Below are 16,209 nucleotides of genomic sequence, written 5' to 3'. Positions count from 1 at the left end.
GCTTAGATATGAATGTGGCCTCTGAGGAGGTGATAAACATACCTGAATGGAAGAATGAATACGCCCAGAGAGAGAAGATTGGAGACAGGAAGGGAGGGGAGCAGAGAAGTCCAAATAGAGCGCAGGCCAGAAGTCCGTTTAAGATGGTTGAAATGAGATTATGCATCTAACAGGTGCAGCATCGTGTTTGGTGGAAAGGAGGAGAGAGCAGGGAAGGGAGAGAGGGAGAGAGGGAGAGTGTGAGGGAGGCTTGTAGAGAGGAAAGAAAGAAGGGCGTGGGGAAAGAGGGGGAGGACGAATGACAATCCTGAATCTTTGTAGGCAGTCTGTGCTCTCTAGGGGAACTTGTCCTCTTCATCTCACCTTGGACTGTATCTTCTTTTTTCTTCCTGAAGGTTCTTCTCAATTGCAATTACTACATACTCGGTCCTCTCCTACTTTTAAAAAATCAGTAGAGCTACTATTTATTAAGAGCTTAAATGAGTCAGATTCATTAGAGGTTTAATGTATGTTCTCGCATTTAATCCTTACAACAACCCAAGGCAGGTCATCATCCTTACATGCTCTTTTATGGATGAGAAAACCAAGGCCCAGAGAAGCTGTGTAACTTAAGGTGACACCCTTAGCAGTGGTGGAGCCAATATTCAAACCTAGGCTTGTCTGACTTAACATGTTCTTAACAGCTATAACACACCGCTCTGCTCTTATGCTTCTCTTTGATACTTTCTTCATTTGTAAGAACTGTTCGTTCCATTCAGTTCATCTTACTCCTCGTTTCTTAGCTGTCCTTGTAAAAGAACACTCCGTTTCATCTGCTAGCCAGATGTAGACAAGTTTTTTTTTTTCTCTTACAGACAGTCTCTCCTAGTTACGAAAACTATCTTACTATAGGAAATAGAGCATGGGCTTTGAAGCTGTCTGTGCCAGTATGGAATCCAGGTTCTGACACTCTGTGACCTCGGGCAAATCATTTAGTTTGAGCCTCACCTTCCTCATCTGAAAACTAACAGTATTATTTCTCTGGAGAGTTGAGGGAGAATTAAAATACATGATGTAAGCAAAGTTCCTAGAATAGTATGTAAGAAATGGCAGGTGCAAAATAAGTGGTTGCTTAAGAAACAGAAACAAACTCTTCATTTTACAGATAGGAAACTGATTTGGAAATATCTTGCTGGGAGAACAGATGTTCTACTTTCTCTATCCAATTTCCATGATTCTAGTATTCCATGATGCAAGTTTACTGGAACCACTAGAACGATTCTATTGCATGATGTCCTTAACGGTGTCTACTTCGGCAGAAAGATCATTTCTCCCCTCCCTGAATTACAGAGAGAGATTCCGCCACAGTCCTAGACCTGCAGACGGGGCTAACAATGCTGCACTCCAGGGCTGTGAGGATCCCATGTAACAAGACATGTGAAAGTGTTTTAACAGGTACGAAATGCTTTGTACATGTTATTATTAAACATTTTCACAAAATGTCTTGCACAAAAGGTAGGTGGAAAGAGAATGATTACAACTTTGTAAGATATAGCTGGAACTAAAAGGACTTTGGAACACTGGAAAGGAGGTAAGAAACGAGAGAATGCGGCAAAACGAATAACCAGGGCAGTTAAAGAGAAGCAGCAAGTGGCTGTTAAAATGCGCTGTGTTCACTAAACCTGCTAATGAGGTTGAAGGCTATTGCATTTTTCAAGACACATAAAAAAGATGTAGGAAACAAATTTTTAAAAGTGCTAAGAAGTGAGTTTATGAAGCTTTAGGTTAAATTTATCTGAAAAGGGGGCGAACGGCTCTGAGAGGTGTCAGGACAGCAGGGCAAGCTGCTGCTTTACACAGTGCACTTTGCGTGCCCCTGCTGACCAAACATACTTTGTCCCCCTTCTCCCCCAGTGTCTGGAATTACACCAAAGGGCCTAGTCTTTGGACAAAGGTTAAATATTGCTATGAAGGCTCACCTATGTACACTGATTCCAGGTACAGATTATTAACGTCACATTGGAAGTGAGAGCAGAAAGAATGAGTTCAATAAAGGGAAGGACAAGTCACACTCCTTATATTTTTTCCAAAAAGATTTTTTCCTAGGAAAATCACATTTTCTGCAATATTACTCATTAACATTCCAGATTGCACAAGAAGCCCACCCTGACTTTGCAAAACTTATCATGTCTTTTGAGTTCCAAGAGGAATACAAACTATATATTTCTAAAATCTTTATTAAAATATCTATTTTCTATTTCATAGATTATTTAAAGGAACTTTGTTCAGACTTTTAAAACAATGTTACAAAAAATTTTAAGAGAACCATTGTGTTTTAAATATATTTCCTAAAATAAAGAACTCATATTCCTAAGAAAAGACATAGGATAATTAATTACCTAGATTTTAACAAAAATATTCTTTATATAATGGGCTATATCCTTTACCACAGAGACACCAAATCTGCATCTAATCAAGTAAACCACCTCTCATTCACCTTTTTGATCAGAAAACATCCACTGGATACATTTCTCTTTATATACAACAGCGGCCTCTGCTGGAGAAAGAAAAGGATGCTTCTTTTACAAAATAGTGTTTTGAACAAAGCCTGTTTTGAACTGGAAGAACTCAGATTCAGTTCCTGCTTAAACCAACAAACTCAGTTAAAATAACTTTCAAGGTCGTAAAGATGTGCGAGCCTTATCAAGTATATCCTTCCTGATTTTTGGATAAGTTGGATATGTTTCAAGAACCTGCAAAAACAGAGAGCAAACAATGAAAACAAGAAACACAAGAACTTGTAATTATTAAGAACTGGAAAACTACAAAACTTACATATAATGAACATTACAGTTGAGATCTATGGTATCGATACCCCAAACATAACCACAATTTTTAAAAGTGACATCTGAGAGGTGACACAATGACTCATTCAGGTGACTACTCATCAGATGCAAACAGCAGTGTATGAACACCGCATGTGGAACATGTAACAAGTACATTACTTCCTTAATGGGTCAATTGCAGGAAACAATTATGTATCAATAAATTAAACTTTTTAAAATCTAGCTACTTACACATGATGTTTACTGAACCTTTAGAGCGTTCTTTTTAACTAAGAGGATACAGATTTTCCTGGAGTCATTTTGAAACATACAAATTTCCAGAACTATTGAGTCTGTAAGTGGTGATATATTCATTAAAAAAGGCAAAACTCCACAAATGATTCTAATGTATAACCTTACACTAATGTACAACCTTAATCGTAATGTGAAATGCAGATCTGCAGAGAGACTCAATGACCAGCAGCAACCACTGAGACCAAGGGCTCACTACAGGGGTGCCAGCACAGCTATCTGGCGGGAGGGACATTGAGCAACTCTTCTGTAAGGAGTTTTCCTTGGAGCTTCTAACAAATGCTTAAGAGAACGCTTTATATGGAATATCAGTGGGACAATGTATACAATATAAAGACATGGCAAATTCTAAAACTGAAACTTTTTTGTCTTTTTGGTAAGGGATCATGTAGTAGGGCATTCATTGCAGAAATGAATTGACTTCTACATTACAGACATACCCTTTTACGTCTGTTTTGCAAGTCTAAATTCTCTAGTAAGGAGACTTAGACACAGGTACAGATCTATTCAAACGCTGAATGACCCAGAGAATCTATTAACAACGTTCACGTATCTTCTGACTTAAAGACTGTTTTATTTCACTTACTTCTCCTCTAGCCTCTCTTTAAGTGGACATAAGCATCTTATCTTTTGAGGTCTAACTAAAAACATTTAATATAAGTAAACTTCATTGTTTTTGAAACTTCGAAAGCCGATAGTCTCTCCTGAATGTATTTGATGAGTATTTAACTAAAATACTACATCCTCTACCTTTCTTCATGTATGTCTTGAAATTAGCCCTGGCTGGTGTAGCTCAGTGGATTGAGCAGGGGCCTGTGAACCAGAGGATCGCAGTTTGATTCCCAGTCAGGGCATATGCCTGGGTTGCAGGCCGGTTCCCTGCAGGCCAACTCCCAGCAGGGGACACACGAAAGGCAACCATACATTGATGTTTCTCTCCCTCTCTCCTTCCCCTCTAGAGATAAATAAATAAATAAAATCTTTTTTTTAAAAAAGAAATTAACTAGAGGTAGGAAACTGTGCATATGAAAAACTTTAAGAAATTAAATTTAAGTGTTACCTGATGACATACGTCAATTGCATCCACATATCGTTTTGCTTTTAAGTAATTAAATGCAAGTTTGTACCCTGTTAAGACACAAAAACACAAACAGACCCAAGATGATACAGCACTGTTTACTGAGCCCACCATATTATTACTTTTTTTTTTGGCCTCCTCCTTCATTTGCTTATCAGAGACTTCTAAACACAGGCTGGTGACTGTACTGTGATAGAAGTGGTGAGGTTACAGAAGGCGAGTGACATGAGAGGGGAACAGATAGGAAAGAAAACGGAGTTGGAAGAAAGAACCACAGTGAGTACACTGTTGGGTTAGAAGACTGCCATCCTGTGGTTCTGAAACTTGTGAATTACCCCAAAAGCTCATCCTAGGGATGTGATGGATAACACAGCTGATCATATACTCAGCACTTACATACCAGGCAAACTGGTTCCTACAGTCATGAGGCTTACATCCTATTCAGAAAGAAAGAACACTATTTAAATAATTATGTAAGTAAATGAATAATTTCAAAAGTGAGATACATGCCATGAAATAACAGCACAGGCCAAATGGGCTAAGATAAAAAAACTTGGTAGGGGAGGAGGTGCCAGGCGACATCTGAAATCTGAAGGAGGCCCAAAGTAAGCCATGAGGGTGTGAAGCAAGAACACTTTCAGGCAGAGGAAACAGAAGAACAAACGGACGTAGAGGACGTGATGAGAGTGCAGGGCAGGTGGGAGAATGGCCCGGAATAGAGGGGATTAGTCACCAGATAATCCGCATCAGTGATGAGTAATACTTATCACAATTACTGATATTGAAATGTCACGTTTCAAATGGCGACAACTTAGAAAAAAGTGTTAAGACACTCTCTATTTAAAAGACATTCTTAAAGGACTTGTTCTGGAAGAATGATACGAAAGTGAGCAAACTAAGGGGAAGACAAAAGAGAAACAGTGGCTGTGTGAGCAATAAGTAAGACATGACACAGCGTGATGTAGAGGAAGAGGTAACTAATAAACACTCCTCTTCACCGCTTAGCCACAGGAAGATGGGAAATCTACATGCTGCTCCTGGGCTCCCACCAAAGTACCAAAACAAATTCTTAGAATTTCAAACAAACGTTTGAAAAGAATTACTGGTTAACGTAGTCATATGGAAACACACACCTGCACACGCAGAACTGTCCTATATGAAAAGAGCATTTTCCGAGAGGTAAACTTGATATCATGACAAAGAAGTTCTAAAGTGGACTAATAAATAGAGTTTGTGACACCTACCTAAAAAGGAAAACGATTTAAGGTGTCATTCCTAATATACTTTTTATGGAAACTTGAGCCCAAAACACTAGATTTATGTTCTACTTCTGACTTCCTGACTAGCTTTGAGAACTTTGGCAAGTTATGAGTCATCAATTTCAAGCTTGTTTGTCTAAAAAATGGGGAGAATAACTCTACTCTCTCTTAGTATAATTTTAAATATCAAATAAAATATTTGTGAGAAGCTTTAAAAATTTTTAGAGCACCATATAAATAATAACAAGTTTTTTTTCTGTGAAAATACTAAATCAGAAATATGAAGTTTTAATGGTGATAGAAACTTGATAGGTCATCTTGTTAAAACAATTTGAGAAAGGAAATAAAGGGCTAGAAATGGCAAAAAACAATGGCAGCTGCATTAGACCTGCTAAGCTTATAATTCAGCATTATGTAATTGGAAAAAATGGAAGAGAGAGGGAGGAATGGAGAAAAGGAGGGAGGGGCAGAGGGAAGGAGGGAGGGGAACCTGAACAGTGTGAACAGTGCAGTCAGTGACTGGTCGCCTAACCTGAGAACCAGTGGGAAGGGAAAAACACGAATGCGTTCTTCCCTCATTGGATCTCAGTTCCTAGTGCCCTTCTTGGTGACAGTACTGAAGCCTGGAGCCCATGGCGAGAACACGACCATATTAAGGACATTCTGACAAGTGAAAACGCGGAGCACACTATTAACATGGCCAGGCAGGCTCTGGGGATGTTGGATGCAATGACATTGTTAAGGAAGAAAAGAAAGAATTAATTGACAGCCTCAGAGAAATGCTGACTCGAGAAGTCAAAAGAACTGATAACATCATCTGTAAAATAGGAAGATGACACAACGAAAGAACTACTGAGTTGGAATTTCTATGTTTGCAGAAGTCTCCCAAGAAACAGAACATTGAAATAACTGAGCTTCTAAATGTACCCTTTTTCTGGAATAAAGTCAAAATGGCATATATTTTAAAGACTTTATGGAATTTTCATTTTACAAGATACTTTTACTCTGTAAGATGTGGAGTTCCTAAAAAGGAAAGACACTACCAGCAAATGTTAGTTTCTTTGCTCTGTGTGAATCCAATGCAGCGAATTTCAACAGTGAGAATGTTTAAAACACGCAATACCTGACTGTTTTTAGTCAGGGCCACTGACCTCCTTTTTCTTCAATTGTCAAATACAAAAATGACAACAGTGAACACAACAACAGCTGTCTGGTGTGAATGAATCAAAGTTATACCTATATATTTTCTCAGATCAGCAACAATATATATTTTTGGTGTTCCACAGAATTTGAGTGATTAGTGTCTGTGTGGCAGGACATGAAAAAGATTGAAAATCTCTGGTTTCGTACAATAGCAGACCGCAGGGAAATGCAAGGCAGGGAGAGTCCTGCACTGACGGCCGTGGTGTGAAGATGACCAGTCTGACTGCCAACGAAATGGATCCATACCGTGAAGGGGCTGCTGCAAAAGACAGATGCCATCTTGGGCTGAATGAACAACGACTATGCCTAATTTAAAAATAGCTTCATTATAAATGCAGCTTGACCTTAAGTCATACTTCAGGCCTGGTTCATTGCTGGCACAGCAGGTCAGGAGGGGCATGGGCAAAGAAAACACTTTACCAAACTCACTGGGCCATGGAATCTAATCTTCTCACACTCATCTCTCTCTGTCTCTTAATAGCTGTAAATATCTCACCAAGTACTTCAAAGCACAGGTGGGAAAACACTATTTTAGAGATTCCAGGAGACAGCAACAAGGAGGGCGAGGGACTCGGAAGCAAGTTTCAGGAGGAATGGATAGGTTAAGTGAGAATGGTTTGAAGAGAAACCCTAGGAGGGACATGACAGAAGCTGGCAACTAGAGGGCCATTGTGTGTAGAGAAAAAGGACCCTCGAGGCTTGCTCCGGAGCACAGGTTGAGAAGCAGCATGGGGATGAGCTGGCTCCCAGTATGGGGAGACGGCAGTCACCCCCCATTGTGTCAGACGCCACTCATCTGTTGTTCGGGCAGTTGGAGACCAGCTGTCCTCAAATTAATAGTATGCCACTGGAACAAGGTCATGTTTCTAGATGCTCGGGGGGAAAATATACATTTCATGTTCAAATTAATGTGGGAAATACGTCTCCTTTGTGAGTGCTATCACAATATGCATTTGGGTGTAAAGGCTTTGAGAAGTTCCACAGTAAAGAGATCTGTGGAAGCTGACTTAATGCAATGTTTTCCTAACCTCCTTGACAAGGGAGCGCTCTGCACACGGGATTACCACTGTGGAAACAGCAGAGGGCACGGGGAGGAAGCACAGAACTAGAATAGAGTCCTCTAAGGTGACTGTGGACAAGTCTGCATCTCAGGAAATGATACTTAATAACTATTACCAGCATATAATTTATTATGAATATAAAATTTATTTTGCAGAAGGACTAAAAGGAAGTGGCCTCTTAATGTGTATTTTGTTCTTAAAAAACGTGAAATGCCCTTAAATGAGGACTTGCCAATGAAACCCAAGATTCCTGTGAAACCCTGGTGTCTCATTTGTTAAACTCACCCACTGCTGGGTTGGTCCGATTGCCGTGTTTCCACGCCATCTCATAGTTTAAGGCAGCGTCTGAATACGTTTGTTCTTTTTCCATAATGTAGCCCATATATTCATAAGCTTTGCAGCAAGACTGAAGAAAAATGGAAGACGTATCAATAGATTAAACTCCATTGCACTAAGATTTTATGGGGTGCCTTGGTCAACCATATGAACTAATTCAAATGGCACATAAAACAATGGTTTTCAACTTTGGGTATGCAATCGACTCATCTAAAAGACTCAAAATACTCTGAGGCCAAACTCCCACACCAAGCCTATAGAATCAGATCTTTGGGTGAGAAGAAAGGAAACTTATGTTTTACACATTTACATAAGTACATTTTATTACGAATAATTTCGACACTCACAAATAAAGAAATGACAGTGTAATGAACTCTGTGAACCATATAACTCATAGCTAATACTGTTCTGCCTCTACCCCCCGACTTGTCCTTCTGTATTATCAGACAAAAACACTCACATACTGTCATTTTACCCATAAATATTTTATTATGCTTCTTTAAAAATAAGAGCCTTCTTTAAACAAAACCACAAGCCACTACTTGTCACATCCAAACGTAACAGTTCTTTGACATTACCAAATATCCAGTCACTTTGGAAATTTCAAAAGGTCTCAATATAATTTTTTTTGTTTCCAAAGAAGAATCAAATTAAGGCTTCTTCATTGTGACTCACTGAAATGTCTCAACTTTTTTTTTTTTTTCATCTGGAGGTTTCCCCTTTCTGTCTCTTTTCTCGTAGTGAACTATGGCAGAAACAAGAATGTCTGTCCTAGAGTTTCTCACAGCCCACACTGAGCTGAGGTCATCTTTGTGGTGTTTATGCCACACATCCCTGTGTCATTGGTATCTTCTGGACATTGTAATTATGCCCCGAGGTTTGGATTTGATTTTGATTTGGGGGGGAGAAGTGAAAATTTCTAACAGAACATTATCCGGTCAAGCCATTCTGTAGCCTGAGGCAAAAGGGAAAATGCATAACCCAGTATATGTTTTTTTGTATTTTATGATTGCTATTTTAATAGAATGTTTAACTTTTAAAAATTAAAAAAAATGATCATTAGATATACTAAAGCTCACATTATTTTAAGTTTGAATGTTTTAATTGAATGCAAACAATATTTATTAAAATTATACTTTCTTTATTTTATTTTATTTATTTATCTTTAGAGAGAAAGGGAAGGAGAGAGAAATATAAATGTATGGTTGCCTCTCATGTGTCCCCTGCTGGGAACTGGCCTGCAACCCAGGCATGTGCTCTGACTGAGAATCGAACCGCGATCGTGTGGTTTGCAGGCCTGCGCTCAATCCACTGAGCTACACCAGCCAGGGCTAAAATTATGCTTTCTTGACCTTAAGGCTAGAACATAGATCAGTAATATTTTCATTAAAACCATTACCCTTTAAAAATACATACAATACGGGACGTGTACTATCTCTTTTGCTTCAGGCTTCATTGTAGCTCAGCATAGAACTGTCAGATCCTATCTATTTAACATTTTGGCATTTTTAAAAATAACATTGCACTCCAAATTCACATGTTGAAATCTTAACCTCTCATGTGATGGCATTAGGAGGTGAGTCTCTGGGAGGTAATTAGGTCATGAGGGTGTAGCTCTCCTGAGTGAGATTATTGCCTTTATAAAAGGGACCCTAGATAGCCCTCATGCCCTCTCTTTCCACCATGTGAAGATGCAAGCAGCAGCTGGCCGTCTGCAACCTGAAAGAGGGCCCTCACCAAATCCAACCCTGACGGCACTGTGATCTTGGACTTGCGGCTTCCAGAACTATGAATAGCACATTTCGGTCGTTTATAAGCCACCCACGCCGTGGTACTCTGTTACAGCAGCATCAGCTGACTGACGATTACCGAGACCTTGACAGCCCTTCACAGTTTGGACCCAAAGTTCAGTGGTTCGCTTGTTTCCCGCCAGTGCGGCTCTGTTGCAGATGATGTGATTTTCCATTAGGAGGCACATGCGCCTGATTGTCTTTTTGTAATGCTATGTATATACATTTGTTAATTAATTCATCAGGTTTAAAAAATATTCCACATACTTCCTTCTTTTATTAGCTGAAACACACCTATGATGAGAAATGTCTCCTTTGCTACTACTTCATTACCCAGTAGTGTAGTTTATACAGAAAAGGTGGGAAAAATGCTTAATTCTTTACCTTTACTTACTAGCTTTAGAAGTAGTTCATCAACATATTTCAGTAGTGACCAATTAGTTTTTTTTCTCTTTTAGATGTCATTTAACTTACTTAGGGTGTTTCAATTCACTGCACTTTTTTATTCTGACTGATGTTTGAAGTGTCTCACTTCACTGGGGGGAGTTTCCTCACGTGGGCTCCTGCGTGGCTCTGACCGTCTCTGTTGGCCTCCTTGCCGTCTGGTATGACAACACGGTCCAGTGCTGTTTTGTATATTTCCTGTCCCAGATCAGAATGACCTCCATTTTTTCAATTACCTAATTCAAGATTTCTAAGCTCTACTTCCTGAATCCTATGCTTCCAACACTGACAAGCCTAATCAGCGGGGGCTGACATCTCCAACACAGCCATGGAGGTCAAACACACAGTGTACGGCTGTTGACGTGATGGCAGACTGAGTTCTGTCTGTACCAGAACTGTCATTTCATGTGATCTTGCTTAATCCTAGACTTGGCATGAGAGAGTCAACTAGTTGGCACTTTTGATTTTTCAAAGTCTCTTAATGAGTACTCTCTGTTTTTCAAGGCCAATTTAACTTAAAATTAGATGTACAAACTATAAATTGATAAATGGCTTGATGTTCTAGTTTTGTGAAGTTCCTAAGAAAGTAACTTAATAGCACCAGATGATGTCTTTAAAAAACAAACGATCCATTCTGTAATCTGATTTGCTCGAAGAGAATAAAATACTGATTTTCTGTGATTTAAGATTTGAAGTAACTGATATGAATCTATAAAGATAAATATCCTCAACTTTCTAAGTTGAGTACAATTATGTCTCAACAAATAGTAACAAATTCTTAACTTTAAAGAATGTTTTATTTAACAAGATAGCCTTTTTTGCGTGTGTTACACACTTAAATACACTATTATGTAAAGGGCCTTAAATTCTAAAGACTTTAAGATTTTCAATTTCACACTTAAAAATAAGGACTTACTAAACATATCAAATTAAATGCACAGTGGGTTCTAAACTGTGGAAATGGCGTGCAGCTGCAGTAAAGACATCGAGTATTTCTTAACAGGAGGGACAGGCGTCCACAATTAATGTTCTTCTGCAATTTTCATTAGTTCTCAAATGAGATGAGTAATCACAGGCAAACACTTGACATTCCAAAAACACTTTCTGTAAGTACCACAGATGAAAACTGAAACTGTATAAATCTCTACTTTTTAAAATTTTCAAGGGCAAATGGTTTCTTATTATCAATGTTTATTTCCTGAATATGGTTTACTTTTCACTACATGTTGAAAAATAAACCCTCCAGCCCTGACTAGGTAGCTCAGAAGGTTGCAGGTTGGATTCCCAGTCAGGGCACATGCTTAGGTTGCAAGTTCGATCCCCAGTAGCAGCATGAACGGGATCAATGCCTCTCTCTCTAAAATCAATAAACGTATTCCTGGGTAAGGATAAAAAAATAGAGCCTCTTACTTAATTTTCAAAACACACACATACAGGAGTCCTTCAAAATGGACCAATATTCTACGATAACCTATTACAGAAAGTTTCTGCAATAAAGGTCAACAATGAATTTTCCCTCTTCAATTGCCTACCCTATTATGACGCAGGCAGCGTTTTAACAGTTCCTCTGCCATGTCGTATTTGGCTGATTGAATATAAATATCAGCAAGTAGCAGCCAACTCCTCTCAAAGTCCTCAGCGTCAATAGGATTCCAGGTCATTTTTGCAATCCGCTTCAGCTGGTTTCTGGCTCTCGGCGTCTGTTTCAAGATCATATAAGCTGTTGCCATTCCCAAAAGTGCTGGAATATGATCCTTCTGTAAGAAAACAAAACTTTAGACCCTCAGATACACAAACATAAATAAATGCCCTACTATGTTTAAAGGAAAACACATGGGAAGTAGCGAGTGCAACATGAGGACTGGCCTGTGGATGCCATCTGTGGCTCCACAGACAGCCCTTTATGGTCATTATTTAACACACCAAGGAAACTCAAGCTACCATGCAGACATTTGCTAAGGTTCTGTGTGGTCAAGATAATTCGGTAAGTATGTAGATGCCAAGACCGCACAACCCAAAACAGTTAGGGTGACTCCTTCTTTAAGAGAATTGACTGGCTGTTTGGTTTTGTACAGACACAGAAAAAATAAACAAAATTCTATTTCAGCGTAATCCAAATGGAATATTTGCATTTTGACTCCATTCGTTCGTCTGTAAAAAGGAAAAACAATGATTTACTTGCCATGATATTCCCTATCTATACTGCCTCTACTGCCCCTTTTTCCTCCCTTCTCACATTCAGTTTATTTAACAGCCTCTTCTCCCAACATAGACCTATAAAATGTTATAAATAAGGCATGCAATGAACTCATGTCTCAAAATATGCTTTTAGAGCTGGAGTCTGCAGCTCCTTGATGGAGTCTATAAAATGTGATGTTCTTTTAGACAGAGTTCACAGTCAGAAAATGTCACTCTGAAACCAACAAGCTAATAAGGATTGGTATAAAGTAGAGGCTATTCTCTCCAGAAAACCAATTCACCTAAGCAATAATGCCTATGTTCTCAGTAAAGCTAGGGTGCTTCTTAAATTTCAGCAGAGAGCTTGTCATGTTTTTATACAGAGAAAGGTTTCAGTTTAAAATACAAATGAAAGATGAGAAATTGTGATTTAGAAATAATACTATTATGACTATAATAAAGATGCACTGCAAATAGCGAGTTCAGGCAACTAATGAAGAACAGAAGGACGGCAGAGCAGTAAAGTGTGCAGTGTCCAACCCTGACCATGGTTGGAAGTCAGAAACAACTCTGGACTAGAGAAGGCAATTCATTAGAGCTTGATGGAAACAGCTTTTGGGAATATAAAATTTCCCTGGCTATGATTTCATCTCTATCAATAAACTTCCAATATATAATTAGCTCTTATTAAGGAATGGCCAAAAGATTTTCTTTGAATGTCAAATTCACCCCATTGGCAATAAATCCCAAAGACATGCATAGGATATTATCAGTTACTAGGCCCCATCCTCACTCTACTGGGGCTAGAGAGAAAAGAAAACAGAGGCCAGCCATTAGTCAGATCTTGGGACAGCCCACAAAGAGAAGGGTCCAGGAAAAATGTTCAGCTTTTTTCACATATTAAAAATATCCCCTTCTACATGTTGAAAAATAAACCCTCCAGCCCTGGCTAGGTAGCTCAGAAGGTTGCAGGTTAGATTCCCAGTCAGGGCACATACTTAGGTTGCAAATTCTATCCCCGGTAGCACCGTGAATGGGATCGATGCCTCCCTCTCTCCCTTCCTCTCTTTCTACAATCAATAACAATATTCTTGGGTAAGGATAAAAAAAATAAAGCCTCTTATGCTAAGCTGATGCCCCCCTGCTGTTTTGTTTCAAGGGTAGCTTAGAGCAGTAATAAAGCGCCATCTAGAATACTTGTATCCAAACAGCAAAAGGGGCTGTAGTTTTCCCCAAACCCCTTAGGGTTTAGGAGGGAGGGGGCAGAGGTCACAGTAGGGGTTTTAGGTACCTTATTGCTACCCCTGTGACTTGTAAAGCACAAGAAAACAGCAAAACTCTGTAAATCTTCTGAGAGACACAAAAGTAAGAGTTCTCCATGGCCTAGAACATTGTTGAGTGGAAGAACATGAAATCTAATGAGTACGCTTAGAAGCAGCTACTACCAACTGCTTAAGGGGTGGATGCCTAGAATTCCTTCCTTAATATCAAGTGGTTTTGAGTGGGGCAGAGAGAAAGCCTTTAATATAATAGTAGTAATAATAATAATAATAATAATAATATAATAAAAGGGTTATTTCAGTGTTGCTAAAGAACAATATCATTATTCGCATAATTGAATTATAGGTTGTCAGTATTAATCTTAGCCTTAGAGTAGGAAAAATTTCCAATTCACATAAGTGTAAAGGTGAGCAGCAAAGGCAACCGGAGTTTACTTTTCCTTAGTAAGTTAACCTAGGCTACATCTACAACACAGAACTTCTCCAGAGGATAAAGCCATTCCCTTAAGAATTTTGCCCTTTTGAAGCATCTCCCTTCTCCAGAATTCACCATCCTGAGAGTGACCAATATATCAACAGCACACAAAAACAGTAACAGTACCTCTTTGGAAATGAAGGTACACTGTGTAAAACTATGCCAAACTATATACCTAATTTTTAATACTAGTAAGTCATTAGGTAAACTTCCAGAAAACAAACAACTAATCAAAATATCTGTTTCTATACTACCTAAGAAGGATAACACACGAAGCTGAAAACCCACGAACCTCAGTCGTTGCTATTTCGGTGAAGGCAGTCAGTGCTTGCTCAACACCAGACTTCTGCTTGGCAGCCATCAGGCAGTAGTTCTCCAGCACGCGCAGCTGTACGTGACCCTCAGCCGTCTGAGGTTTCAGTTCTTTAAGGAGCTTTTCTGCCGTTCGCACTGCTAATTGCACAGACTCTTGCTTCTCAGTTGAATTACTGTATTCAATTAAAAAAAATCTCATTTCTATTACTCACGAAGTCAAATTCATTGAGATTAGAATGAGCTCGAAGGTACACGGGTTTCTTTCTTTTTGTCACCAATTTAGAGTAATCCTTCTGAAGAATGTCACTCATTCTCTTCTAGTATAAAGCAATGTTATAATGTGCTTTTCACACAAAATTGATATAGCTTCAATAAAACACTATTAACATTTATTCACTCTACAGTGAAGGCAAAATCTGAACAATATCTACATTTGATGTTTTCATTTCAGTAAATATAAAACTAGAATTCAGAATAAGTAGAATCATCCAATTATCAGTGGTGTTCCTATTCAGAAAATGAAAGAGAAAATAAGAAAATGAGCAAAAAGTAACTAACATTGTTGATTGTACCTACTATGTGCCAAGCACTGGACTATTTCATTCAATATATATTGAATCCATTTTATATATGAGAAAACTAAGGCTCAAACGGGTCACACGATTTGACAAAGGTCACATAGCAAATGAATGAGAAACCTGGGATTTAAATCTAAATTTGTCAGACATACAAAGTATACTTTACTTTCCTCACCCAGTTGCCTATCTGATGCTCAGAAATTATATATACATCAAAAGGTTGTAAATTTCAAGTAAAGTATCAGTTTAAATATGTAAGTAGCATTTTCTAATCTTTTAAACACACACCTAAATATATGGGGTCTGTCCAGAAAAAGTCCAGCCATTGTTAATATAATGAAACTGGCCTGAGTGACATCTGTGTAACCTGGTAGCCAAGGACAGGAGACTGGAATGCACATGCACAAACAATGATGACTTTGCTGTGCTAGTCAGTGGGGGCCATTGAGTGATTATGTGTACTGTGTGATGGTCACATTCAAAATGACTGGGAGAGTAGAACAATGAATCTCCATCAAATTTTGTGTTAGGCTTGAACAGTCATCCACAAAAACTATTTGGATGATTCAGAAGGCCATAGCTATGGGCAACTGGTGATTGACAGCTTCATCATGACAACACTCCCAGTCATGAATCACATCTTGTGCAGAATTTTTTGGCAAAAGTCATCAACCAGGTGACTCAGGACCCCTACAGCCCAGATTTGGTATCCTGCAACTTACAGTTTTACCAAAACCAAAATCACCTTTGAAAGGGAAGAGATTTCAGACTGCTGATGAGATTCAGTAAACATGATGGGGCAGCTGATGGTGATTAAGAGAAGTGTGTGAGGTCCCAATGTGCCTACTTAGAAGGGGACAGAGGAGGGGACTGAAGACTGAAGATATTAAAAATATTGTCCTGCGTACAATGTTTCTAGAATACTCAATAAATGTCTCTATTTTTCATAGAACCAGGCTAGATACTTTCTGGATAAACCTCAGATATGTATTTCATATATATATATACATATATATATATATATATACATATACATATATATATATATATGTATATATATATATATAAACTAACAAAAGGAAATTAAATTCTCAAA

General features: G+C 38.6%; 1 protein-coding gene across 1 annotated transcript in view; it reads right to left on the bottom strand.

Moving 5' to 3' along the window:
- Window positions 1–2,196: 2,196 nt before the first annotated feature.
- The window catches only part of TTC21B (tetratricopeptide repeat domain 21B), a 72,615-nt gene continuing 58,602 nt past the window's right edge, over window positions 2,197–16,209 (bottom strand). Inside the window, exons 25-29 of the mRNA XM_037044556.1 lie at window positions 14,513–14,708; window positions 11,820–12,044; window positions 8,003–8,123; window positions 4,177–4,244; window positions 2,197–2,732 (exon numbers count right to left, since the gene is read on the bottom strand). Of these exons, the coding sequence (XP_036900451.1) occupies window positions 2,655–2,732; window positions 4,177–4,244; window positions 8,003–8,123; window positions 11,820–12,044; window positions 14,513–14,708 (688 nt within the window). The 3' untranslated portion in view covers window positions 2,197–2,654. The remainder of the gene's footprint in view (window positions 2,733–4,176; window positions 4,245–8,002; window positions 8,124–11,819; window positions 12,045–14,512; window positions 14,709–16,209) is intronic.

The sequence above is a fragment of the Sturnira hondurensis genome, unplaced genomic scaffold, assembly GCF_014824575.4.
Source record: "Sturnira hondurensis isolate 20B ecotype Veracruz unplaced genomic scaffold, ASM1482457v3 Scaffold0004136, whole genome shotgun sequence".
NCBI classification, from domain to species: Eukaryota; Metazoa; Chordata; class Mammalia; order Chiroptera; family Phyllostomidae; genus Sturnira; species Sturnira hondurensis.
The sequence above is the reverse complement of the archived record's forward strand: the minus strand, read 5'-3'. Positions and strand labels throughout refer to the sequence as shown.